At 51.1% G+C, this 11,934-nt stretch overlaps 1 protein-coding gene across 1 annotated transcript; it reads left to right on the top strand.

Annotated features, from left to right (window-relative positions):
* Positions 1-7,441: 7,441 nt before the first annotated feature.
* TMEM86A (transmembrane protein 86A) lies at positions 7,442-11,778 on the top strand. Its single transcript, XM_012654166.1, has 3 exons — positions 7,442-7,601; positions 9,572-9,862; positions 10,215-11,778. Exons 1-3 carry the CDS (start codon positions 7,442-7,444, stop codon positions 10,649-10,651), a joined length of 888 nt encoding a protein of 295 aa, XP_012509620.1. The 3' UTR covers positions 10,652-11,778.
* Positions 11,779-11,934: the final 156 nt, after the last annotated feature.

The raw sequence follows: 11,934 nt of genomic DNA, 5'->3' as shown, positions 1-11,934 counted from the left end.
ATACTTACTAAGTATCAGGTGCTTTATATTTTGGTGCCTTATATACTTTTCTCATTTAATTCCCACAAAAACTCTCTGAGGGAACTACTCATCTCCCCATTTCAAGGGAAATTGAGGCCTCAGATTCATTCACTTGCCCAGGAAAAATTGTTGGTGTTGGGATTCAAACCATAAACGACTGACCCCCAAAGCTGTTCCCATGACATCAGGCTGCCTTCCCACACCTGCCACAGCCCAGGCCTTTCTGCCACGCGCCTCAGTTTCCCTGTCCCCAGATGCCCACCAGCAAACTGCTGCTGGTCCCCGATGATGGTTTGGCCAGGCCTAGGAGAAATGGGAAAAATAAAAGTAATGCAATTCTTTTCACTGAAGTCTATTTAAAAGATTGGCCTCAATTCTGAGATTATGTTCTTCATTTTTAGGGTTAAAGTGTTTTTTCTTTTATGAAGTGATGGTGATGGCTGTTGACAGTTTGTTTCCTTTTTTTAATGTCCTTACTTGGTAAAATAAAAAAATAGGCAACCCTGGTTCGGTGTCAAAGGTTTTTAAAAATTTGCCTGGTTCTGGAAATCCCAAAATGTGGTTATTACTCCTTTCAGTGCAATCCCTCTTCCTCAGGGTGAGCCTGTGTCCTCGCTGGCTCTCCCCGTGGCAAATGGAGATCACTCATAATACCTCTGCGTACAACGGAGGTTCAGATGCTTGTTGCAGAGTGTGGGGTGGGCTGTGTGTGTGTGCGTGTGCGTGTATTAATAAAAAGAATTAGTTGAATTTTCAGTTCTGGGGGCAGAGGGGGATGGGGGAGCTGCTCTGCACCCCCACCTTGCCCACTGCCTTCCCAGCCTGGCTGGCTAGGGTGGAAGCCATCGAGGCTGGGGGCAGGGAGAGGACTATGGTCACAGTTCCAGCTTTTCTGCTTGCATTTAAACCCTATTGCAATGCAAGAGTATTACATGTTCCCAGAGCCCACACTTCTCCGGATGGGAGGCAGGAAGCCAAGCTGGAGTAGGAAAGGCTGAAGCAACACAAATAAATCTCCTGATCCCTGCACAGGCTGCCTCAGCCTCACTGCCTTTTGCTCCACTTCTGCTCTGTTGGGAGGAATCTCTTGAAAGGTCCAGCTAGCCCTCGCAGTCCCTGCCTATTTTCCTGGTCTTTGGAGATCTGAGGAGAGACAGGTGGGGTGGAGGTGGGAAGCTAAAACCGTGGTCGTTGTGTCGGTCACTCCCGCTGGATGGTGAGCTCTGTGAGGAGGGAAGGTCTTTATTCATATCTGTGTCCCAGATACGGCCTGGCCTGTTGTAAGTGGTTAATAAATACCAGTTACATGAATGAATGATTGCATCTGAATGAGGTTAACTAGAGGAAGGGTCTGGGTCAGGGAGATTGTCTGGGAAGATGGGGTCTCTGAGGGGAAGAGACAGGGAGGTCTGCTATGGCCTGTTATCCCAAGAATAGTCCTCAGGAGCTAATGTTGAGGAGAGAATTACTAATTCAGGGTCCTGGGGCCTGATGGGTGGGATCTTCTAGTTATTATTTTTTTCCCTGAAGGCCATTCTCCTGCCCAACCCCCAGACACTTTCTTGTCGCTACTTCCTCCTACTAACTTCCCAACACTGGGAAAGGAGCAACCCAAACATGCACTCCAGAGAGCTTAGGATCTGGGTGGGGCAGAGGTGGAAGGGACTGGAGTCAGTGAGAGGGCTGTACTTGCATGATTATGACACAGGGACTTAACAAACACTTGGATTTCACAGAGCCTGGAACTCTGAAGCTTGAGTGTTAAAGGCCATCTAATCCCACACACCCCTAAAAAAGATCCCTCCTGTGGCATCCGTGAATTGAACCCTATTAGGAGACCCTTGGTTTGGGAGCTTTACAGTTAGAGAAATCCTCTTGTGTCTCGAAGCCTGATGATGCCCCTGTCAATAGGCAAAGGAAAGAAGAGTAGGCATCTTACGGGTGAGGGGCTGTGCCAGACATGGCACACGCATTAACAAACTTCCTTCCAAACCACCCCTGCCAGCTTTGGGATTTCATAGAAAAGGAAACTAAGACTCAGACAGGTTAAACAATTTGTCAAGGCCACACAGTAGACAAAGAGCCTTAAATTCAGTTTTGTCTGGCCCCAAGCACAGAGGCTAACCAAAGAGCCCAGAATAACCTTAGTGACACTGCCCCACACATTATCTCAAGATAGCATCAAAATTTAGGCCTAAGGGTCTGGTGGAGGGGTTCTGATAAAATCTTTATCCTTTTCTTAAATACCTCCAGGAGCAGGCCCTGCATCATGGGCCACACTGGCCAATCCAGGCCTCACCTCCCTGACCCGAGTGGTCTCCAACATGACAGAGGCCTTCTGGAATGGATGGCTTCAGAAGATGGGTGCTACTAGGATTTGGTATTCCTAGGCTGATTGCTGGAAGCTGAAAAGGCAGGAGGGACCTGTAGGAACACCCCCGGGTTGGGGTTGGGGGTGTGGAGCCTCACACAGACCATGGGCCATGGAGCACACAGTCAGTAATGGAGATGGCTTATGGCCCTCTGTCTTCAAAACTTCTGGCCCACCACATGGGGAAGCAGAATTAGCACCTGCCACCTGTTCTAGAAGGAGGGAACCAAACCACAAAAACGACAGATCACCTGTGTGAGCGTAAACTCCTCTGGGTATGCCTGTCTTTTTCCCTGTGAGTGTACTTGGGTCCGGGTATATCTGGGTGTGCCAAACACATCCAGAGCATATCTGTTTACCTGTGTGTTTGTCTCCTTCCTTGTTCTCCTTTTTCTGCCACTCCCTTAAATATCATTGCCCCTGCAGTGCTTGGCCTGGGCCTCTTCACTATTCCATCCAGATTCCTCCTTGGTTAATCACATACCCATAGCTTTCGTCACGGCTGTGATTTCCAAATCTTCACTTCTGGGCTTGAGCTATAGATTTGTACCTCCCAAACACCTCCACTTGGCTGACAAACATTCAGCTCACTTCTAACAATTTGTGGACTCACTCCCCACATTGCTATCAGACTATCTGGTCTTGTCACACCCTCGACATTTCTGATTTCCTCTCCAGATCTACAGGTGGGGTGGGAGTGAAGCAGGGTAGGGGTGGGGACTCTCTATCTGTGTTGGTTAGAAGTGCTCTGGGGGTCTGGAACAGACAGAGAGAAATCAGCTGAGACCTAGCATCAGGTCAGGGATAAGGTAGCTAGTTTAGAGCAAGATTACAATTTCAAGTAGGATCAACTAAATGAGCAAAAAGTAACCTGTGGCAAAACGACAGGGCTCAGAGATGGAGGAGGCCACTGGGTGAGAAGAAACCTCACAGGAGGCAGCAAGGAAGCCCAGAATGATGGTAGGTCACCATTTCCATGCATTGCCTATGTCTCTGGTGTGTGAGAGCAGGGAATAATCAGAGAGGCTAAGGAATAGAAGCCAACTGGCTTATTGTCATCTACTGGGTCAAGTCCAAACGCCTTACTAGAACATTCAAGACCTTTCCCAACCTGGCTCACACCTAATTCTCCAGTTTCACCTTTCCCCTTCCAGCTCACACCAGTGCTACAGGTATTTCCCTGAATTCCATGTGTCTCTTGTGCTTTTATGTACACACAAAATTCCCTCTGTCTAGAATGTCCTATCCATTGGTGTCTGCTCAGTGAAGACCAACTCATCCTCCTAGATTTAGCCCTAGTTTACTCAACTGCTCTAGATGATTCTGATGTCATTTTGAAGTCACCTGGGACACACCTTCATACCTCAATTATTTCAGCTGCCACATTGCACAATTGTTTACTTGCCTGCCTGAAGTGAACTGTGAGTTCCTTAAGGACAGAGACTATATTTATTCAATATTGTAAGCCCCAGCACCTAACTCAGTGGCTAACACATAGTAGGTGCACAGTAGACACTTGTTGGGTGAATGAATGAGTGAATGGGCTTACATTCTTATAGAGGAGACAAACAAGCACAGAGAAAATTACAGAGCTGTGTGAAGAAGACCATGCTAATAGGTTGGAAAGGAAGGAATGTTGATTCCTCCCATTTCCTACAGAAAGGAAGAAATGCCATTTTTCAGGCAGCCCTGTCCCACTCTCTGTCTCCTGCAATATGCAATTCAAAATAAGAACACTGAATGGTAAATAAAAATTTATTTTTGAAACAAACAAAAAATCTTACTTATATGAATTAAGTTAGGATAAGCTCTTTCTTTTGGGGGAAGTGGGTAGTGGCTCTGTTTTGTTGGTACCTGTATTGGTTAGGGTTCTGGAACACTCAAGAATTTAACTGAAGAGAATTTAACACATTGACGGCCACGCAAAAAATCAGAAACTTTTCCCTAGGGTCACAGTGTTTTATTATGAAAATAGAATAAAAACTTTGAGTATAATTTAAAAGTAAACAGAAATAGAAAAATGAAATTTATTAACTTCTATTCATTTAATCCACGTTTTTAGAATTAAATTGTCAATATTAATTATAACAATAAGAACATCAACAAGTAAGATTTTATATATGTTTCATGTGGCCCTGGGGTCAAAACTAGAGTGAGTTAAATACAACTGTCATGGCAGTTAATGCGTTAATGATTACTTGCAGAGATGTGGGCAGGGTTAAAGAAACCAGCTACTACGTGAAGTGGCACCTAAAGACTAGCAATAGTGGGAAGCTGTTGCAACTGCAGGCCTGAAGGTACAGGGAGAGAGCCTGGAGCTGTAGCCATGAAAGAGCACAGCCCCTGCTAGAATCTCAGCCCAGTCCAGCAGGCCTCATCCACTCTCTGACCCATTAACTGAGCTCAACCAGAAGCCTAGGCCCTGGTGAGCTTTGGTGATACAGTCCACAGAGCTCAGGCTCCCAGGCCCGGGTGGAGAAGGGCCAAGAATGGATCTGGGTGGTGGGAGGGCAGATGGAGAATAGCCAGCATAGACAGGAGATGCCTCTGCTTTGTGGGCAACCTATGTATGTGATTAATTTGCCTATTGAGTAATCGAGCACTGATTCAAAGCCTGTGGATGACAATTCTAGATCTTATGTTTTTGTATATTAGGTATTTGTGTGTTTTTGTATATTTAGGTATTTAGGTTATTAAAAATCTGTGCCACTGAATTAATAGTCTGGGGTGGGATGAGGGCATCTATGTTTTTAAAAAGCTTCCCAAATAATTTTGATAGGCACTTGTTGAGAACCACTGAAATAGTCCACCTTCTCATTTTTATTTTATCATTGTTTTTTTCTCTTTTTAAACCTTGCTGTCTCAGCGGGAAGCCTCATTTTTATAGCAGACAAACTAAGGTCCAGAGAAATGAAAAAATGCCCTGACTTGGCCACTCTCTGGTTGAGAACTATCCCTTAGGTGATGTTGGAGGGTTTGGCTGGAAAACTGGAATGGTTGCCCCTATCTTCTGGCCCTATTCCTCCATTTTATTGATGAGGAAACTGAGACTCCAAAGACGGGGCGATATGCTCAATTATACAACTACAGTAGTAAGTCACAGAGAAGGAAGGCCTCATACTAAGTACAGTATTTCTAACTCCTCAATCCAGCGTTCTTTCTAGGCAGCATACTTTGTAGGGTGTGTGTGTGTGTGTGTGTGTGTGTGTGTGTGTGTGTGTGTGTGTCTGTGTGTATGACAAAGCCATAGAGGCAGCAATTCTAGTCCCCCATTCTGGTAAGGTGAGTCTCCCCACAGCCCCCGGCTGGAATGAAAACAGAACAGGCAGAGTTCATTGACCCGTAGGACTCCATGCAGGAAGGGGCTGGAAGGGGCTAGGGGAAGACTCTGGGTGATCCCCCTCCCAAGACTTGACTCTCATCCTTATTGCACCAGGTTCTGAATCCCTGGTTGTCAATTATGTCACTAGAAAAGGACTATCGTTCCTCTAAATGGGTGTCAGATCAATAGCACAGGTTTTAGGGAAAGCTGGGTAGGGCTCAGAAGAAAAAGAAAGAGGCCCATTGTGGGAGGGGCTCACAGAAGACTTCAGCCTGTAGGTCTCTCCCTGGCCATCACAAGTCTGGGGTCCAGCACTAGGGCCTGTGTCACCATTCCAGGATGTTTGAAACTCTGGTCACCCCTTTCCCCCTAATTCCCAGAGCATGACACACAGCTACTGTCCTTCTACAGCAGATCACAGACCACTCACCCATCCTCTGAAGTCTCCATCTCCAGGAAGCCCAGACTTAAATTTCCTAAAACCAGCAGCCCTTCCGCTTCCTTTTCCTACACATGTCAGGGTGGGCAGAAGCTTAGAGATCGCCCACCCAATTTATTGGTGAGGAAATCAAGGCCACAGAGGGGAAGTGATCCACCCAATCTCACAGCATGGAAGTGGCAAAATTGGGTCTAGATTCCAGTCCATTTGACCACCTACCGGTCCACCATGTAATTGCAATGATTCAGGACATGTGCATCTCCGAATGTGCTGTGTACCTGTGTAAAATCAAAAACTCACGATGTATTTTTGTCAAATTTAGTTCACACTCCTCTGAGTCCCTAAGTATGTTCAGGTCTGCCTGTCATTCCTGGTGTGTCCTAGCGTATGTGTGTCTCTGAGCTGTGAGAGGTATGTGCCTAAAGACAATTGAGTATCTGTGTTTGCTTATATGTTAGGCTAACATACAAGGGCTGTCTGGAAAGTATCCAGCGATGTAACTGTTCTTGTTGTATTAACAATGATTGGATACTTTCCGGACAACCCTCCTATATGGGCTGCTGCTTGCCTATATACGTGTCTCTATTCTTAGTGGAAGGATACGTGTCAAGTTGTGGTTGTTGGTTCTGTGCTTGTAAACTTGTTTGGTGCCTGAGGGCAATTGTCATTCTGTATGTGTTCGTGAATATGTTACGACTATGAGTCTATGGCTGCTGTGTACTTATATATGTGTCCGTTGACCACTATGTGTCCATTTGGATATGTGTTTGTACACAGTGAAGGTTGTGGGTCTAATTGCAATTGTGTCCGCGTGGACTACATGTGTAAAGGCTTAAGGGAATTTGTCTTTGCCTTTTGCTCCTGGTTTTATGAGAAAATGTGTGTAGCTGCGCGTCCAGGACAGGAAAGTGTTTGTCTCTCAGCCAAGCTCGGTCCTCACTCGCGCATGGGGTCACGGTCACGTTCTTGGATGCTTTGGCGCGGCCTCCCGGAGGGGCGGGGCCTCGGGGCCCGCCTCCGCCCCTGGGAGAAGCCTCATTTCTCAGAGCCGGAGCTTGGGGGCCTGGCCGGCGACGCCAGCCGGGCCACCACCCCCCCGCGCTCCGGTCCGCTCATTGGCCGTGGCTGCGGTGACGTCGTGGGGTTCATAGACAGAACCTCAAGAGCCGGGCACTCGGGAGGTATTGTCCGTCACCCCGAGACTTTGTAACGTCGTCGTTTGCTCACCTGCGCGCGGGCGCGTCCTGGCCGCTGCAGCCTGGGCCGGCTGCCAGCCGCCGCCGCCGCCATGGTGTCCCCGGTCACTGTGGTGAGTGACCGAGCGAGCGAGCCAGTGTCCGGCGCGGCTGGAGCCCACCGGCCTGGCGACTGGGCTTCCGCAGGCCAAGCTGCCGGGGCCCGAGCAGGGGCAGGGGTCCGAGACGGCCGGCGTCCCCGGCGGGAGGCAGGCGCTGTCACGGCCCCTCGCTCCCCAGACCTGCGCGCCCCTCCTCCGCGCGCCCCCCGCCCGTCCGCGGGAGGGAGGAAAACACTGGCCACGTGACTCGGAAGCGTGACTTTGTTGATCTGGTTATCTGGCGCGGGTCCGCGGGGGTCGCAGCCCGGGAAGGGAGGGGACAGCAGGCTGCTGGCGCGTTCTGCGTAGGCAGAACACAGGGAGGCGTGGGAGAGGATGGGGGGCCAGGAGAGTGACAGGGATCTCCTGGGAATCCTGTCCCAAGTTTGTTTCCTCTCCTTTCTCATCTTATAAACAATTCGGGGGACTCACCTGAGTCTAAAGGAGCGCTGCTAACGCGCTAGGGGACGAGGGGTCATTCTCCACTGACTTCTCCTTTTCAGACTTCATAACGTGAACCTTTTGTCTACCCGCCCTTCCTTTTCTAGTGCTGGGTTCTCTATGACTGTTAAGGTCGCCCCAGCTACTGCCCGTTTCTCCTTCTAGAAAATATGGGGCTGAGGGAGGGGATGGAGCTGATGTTGATGCTCCCAAGGGCCGGCGGGTGGATGATGGGGATTGTGGGGTTGGCCTCCAGCCTCCTCCTCTGACCGTGCCCCTACCCTGACCAGCCTTGATGGGGGAATTTCCATGGAAAGGGGAAGTCATCTCTTCCCTGCTCTCACCTCTGGCAGAACAAGGGCAGGCTTGGATCCTGGACCCACCCATCCGCCTCTTCCCAACCCCCGTCATCAGACTCTGATCAGTCCTTAGGTATCTGGTGGTCTGGGATTCCGAGTGTGTCCTCAGAGCCCTGTGCTGGACAGCTCACCCAGCCAGAGACACAATCACTTTGAGCAGAGTATGTTAACAGGGACCCCCCACTGCTCCATATCACCCTCAAAGACCCTGTATTAGCAGCCCGAGGAAAGGAGCTTCAGGGATCACATATTCAGAACATCTGCAGCAGCCCCCTCCTCCAGCTTGGAATCTGCCTGCGGTGGCCTTGGGTACAACCTTTCTTTAGCTGCCCTCCCCCTAATCCGGCTGAGACCAAGTCAGCTGTTCTAAAACTTCCCCACTCAGTTCTCCATCTCCTCCCAGTCTGTGGCTGGCTCCAGATCAGAAGCTAGGAAGAGAACCCCTCCCCCCCTTCCTGCCTCTTTCTGGTGTGCCTTGAGTCGCTCTTGTTCTCTGGGAAATGAGACTGACTGACATGCACACTCCCTCCCCCTAATCCCTGAGCTCTCTGGTGTCTCAGGGACAGTTTTCTTGCTCCCAACTTATGGGTCCATTTCTCTAGCCAGCATCCCTGGCACTTCTTCTTGCCCTTGACGCCACCTTGAGGCTGGCACAGATGGAGGCTGAGGAGCAGGCTGGTCAAGGAGGAGAGGGCCTGAGGGGCTGAGGTGGCTGGCAGTGCCAACCCTCCCACATTCCTGGCACTCACCTGGTGTTGCCAGGGCCCTAAGCCTGTGCCCTGGCCCCACCCCTGGGGATCACGAGTTTGCTAGCCAGGGTGTCTCTGTGGTTTCCTGCTGACTTCATTCCCTTCCAGACAGCTGGGGGCTGATGCTGGCAGAGACAGGGGCTAAAGGGACCCTGGGGAGGGAGGGAGAAGAACAGGGCAGGAAGGGAGAAGCCTTGGGCTGCAGAAGGGGACATTATCCCAAGGTTTGCTGCCCAGTGAGTGACCATTCTAGCCCATCCCAGCACCAAGAGTGGACACAGGTAGCAAAAACAGTGGAGGCCTTCCCCTCCTAATAAACTGAGCCTCAGGTTTGTTCACATCCTGCTGGCTGGTTGGGTAGGCCAGGCTGGGTTTCTCTGTGTCAATCCTCCCTGCTCAGAGGTGCCAGTGAGGTGGGTGTTGTGGGGGTGGGCTGGGGCAGGGATGGGGTGGACCTGTTTCTGGGTGGATGCCTAGGCTGAGGGTGCTGGTTCTGAAAACTCCTATGGGCTTCTGAGCTCCCAGGCTCTGAGTGCTGTCCTTGTCCCGTGTCCTCCAGGTGAAGAGTGAAGGACCCAAATTGGTGCCCTTCTTCAAGGCCACCTGCGTGTATTTTGTACTCTGGCTGCCTTTGTCCAGCCCGTCGTGGGTCAGCGCCCTCATCAAGTGCCTGCCTATCTTCTGCCTCTGGCTCTTCCTTCTGGCCCACGGCCTGGGATTCCTGCTGGCCCACCCCAGCGCCATTCGCATCTTTGTGGGGCTTGTCTTCTCTGCTCTAGGTGATGCCTTCCTCATCTGGCAGGACCAAGGATTCTTTGTGCACGGTCAGTGGTCACAGTAGCTACCTGGGAGGGGTCCTGGGTCTGGGGGCTAGAGGGGCCCTGGGAGGGGGCAAGGATTTGGAAGAGGGGGCTTTTGAACCAGAATATGGGGAATCTGAGGGTTTCTGTGGCCAGGAACTGCGAGGACCTCTGTTGGAGGATGACCTTGCAGGTAATCTGGTGATCAGTTATAGGGTTCTTCAGGGGAATGGGAGTGATGGCCTTTACTTTTATGGATCTTCCCACCCCTGTTACTCCCAAAGCAAAGCTGCTGGTTTATCCCACTCCACCCCACCCCATCACGCATTCCTCAACAAGCCTGCCTTCAGCATCCTTCATCCCTTCTCACTCCTAGGTGTGCTGATGTTTGCTGTGACCCACATGCTCTACGCCTCAGCCTTTGGCATGCGACCATTAGCTCTTCGGACAGGTCTGGTGATGGTAGTGCTATCAGGCCTGTGCTATGCCCTCCTCTACCCGTGCCTCTCAGGTGCCTTCACCTATGTGGTGGGGGTCTACATGGCCCTTATCAGCTTCATGGGCTGGCGAGCTATGGCAGGGCTGCAGCTGGTCGGGGCAGCCTGGCGCTGGACTGAGCTGGCGGCTGGCGGTGGCGCAGTGTTTTTTATCATCTCAGACCTGACCATCGCCCTCAACAAGTTCTGCTTTCCTGTGCCCTACTCACGGGCACTCATCATGTCCACCTACTACGCTGCCCAGATGCTCATCGCCCTGTCAGCCGTCGAGAGCCGGGATCCCGTGGAAGACTATAGACTGAGCAAGGCCAACTGAGGTGCCAGGGTCTGGTCACCCCTCTCTCCTCCTGGGGCTGGGGTCCAGACCCTGGGAACCAGCAGGAGCTGGATCAGGATGGCCGCAGTGCCAGCCTGGGGCAGCAGGTACTACATGGGGAATTTACAAGTTTGAGGGGGTAAGAAGGAAAAGGATCTCCATAGCAACGCTAGCGGTCCAGGACAATGCCGAGAGCTAAAAGAGCCAGCCTAACCCCTTGCTGGAGCCAGAAGTAGACATCTCCCCACCTCTACCCAATCAGGACTGTCAGAGCCCCCCTGGAGGGTGATGGTGCTCAGCTTCTTGACCCCCCTTCCCCTACTAGGTGGAAGAATCTGACTCTTCTCTCTTATGATTAGGACCAATGGTAATGCTGGGCTCACCCACTCCCATCTTTTCTGATCTACACAGGGTTTGAAGGAAAGGGGAGAAATCTGTACTGAGAAGGCCCAGCCCTAGGGCTTGAAGTCCCTTTCAGAGGCCTCCAGTTGAGAAGATTGGATGAGAGTAGAGTCTCCCTTTCCCTCTTCTATCCTTGTTACTTGAACAATCTCAATCTCTAAGTGGCGGGTGGGAAGGTGAAGGGGTGTCTGTCCAGGTGAGGCAGGAAAGGGAACTTCTTTGGTCTGGAGCTTAAGGTACCAAGGATTCGAGTTGGCCCCATCTCTCTCACAGGCCAGCCCAAAACTCAGGCCCCATACCACCACCCTCAGACCCTGTCCCCAGGGCTAGGGTGAACCATGCCAAAGGAAGGGGCAAGCCTGTGTGTGTCTGTGTGTCTCTTGTGTGTTTGTGTGTGTATAGTGTGTCTCCCAGCCTGCCTATGTCTTTCTCTGCCATATGTCTCTGTCCTGCTGTCTGTCAAAGTCTCATAGGGAGAGGGCCTCAGGGAGCTGCTGAGGGGGTGCTGAGCCTGGCTCAGCGAGCTGGGACCCTTCTCCCCCAATACACACACTCTGAATGCTTTCCTCCCATTCCCTCCTGCAGTAGGAGCAAGAGGAGGGGGTTCCAATGACACTCGGGGGTTGTAAGACCCAAGGCACATTCAATGCAAGGGGAGCAAGGATGGGACAACTCCATCCTTTACTGCCCATGTGAAAAAAAAATAAAAATCAAGGGCCATTGGCTATCCCGCTTGTCTGCCTGTGTGGCATGTGCCTGTTCTGGAGAGGGGTTGGGGGCATGGTGCCAGGGCCCTGGCTGTCCTCACATCCTGGATCATAGTCTCAGCCAGTGCATTTTGGCGCCAGGCTGGCTCCCTGGCTCTGGTGACACTGTGCTGG

The sequence above is a fragment of the Propithecus coquereli genome, unplaced genomic scaffold (assembly GCF_000956105.1).
Source record: "Propithecus coquereli isolate 6110/MARCELLA unplaced genomic scaffold, Pcoq_1.0 Scaffold44, whole genome shotgun sequence".
NCBI lineage: Eukaryota > Metazoa > Chordata > Mammalia > Primates > Indriidae > Propithecus > Propithecus coquereli.
Note: the sequence above shows the minus strand (reverse complement) of the source record. Positions and strands in the feature narration are given on the sequence as shown.

Bases quoted from the DNA above. Each gene is read 5' to 3' on its own strand.
- TMEM86A (XM_012654166.1), top strand. From the start codon at position 7,442: ATGGTGTCCCCGGTCACTGTGGTGAGTGACCGAGCGAGCGAGCCAGTG. The intron at 7,602-9,571 runs GCGCTGTCACGG...CCAGGCTCTGAG, and splicing joins GCGTCCCCGGCGGGAGGCAG to TGCTGTCCTTGTCCCGTGTC. The intron at 9,863-10,214 runs GTCAGTGGTCAC...TCTCACTCCTAG, and splicing joins CCAAGGATTCTTTGTGCACG to GTGTGCTGATGTTTGCTGTG.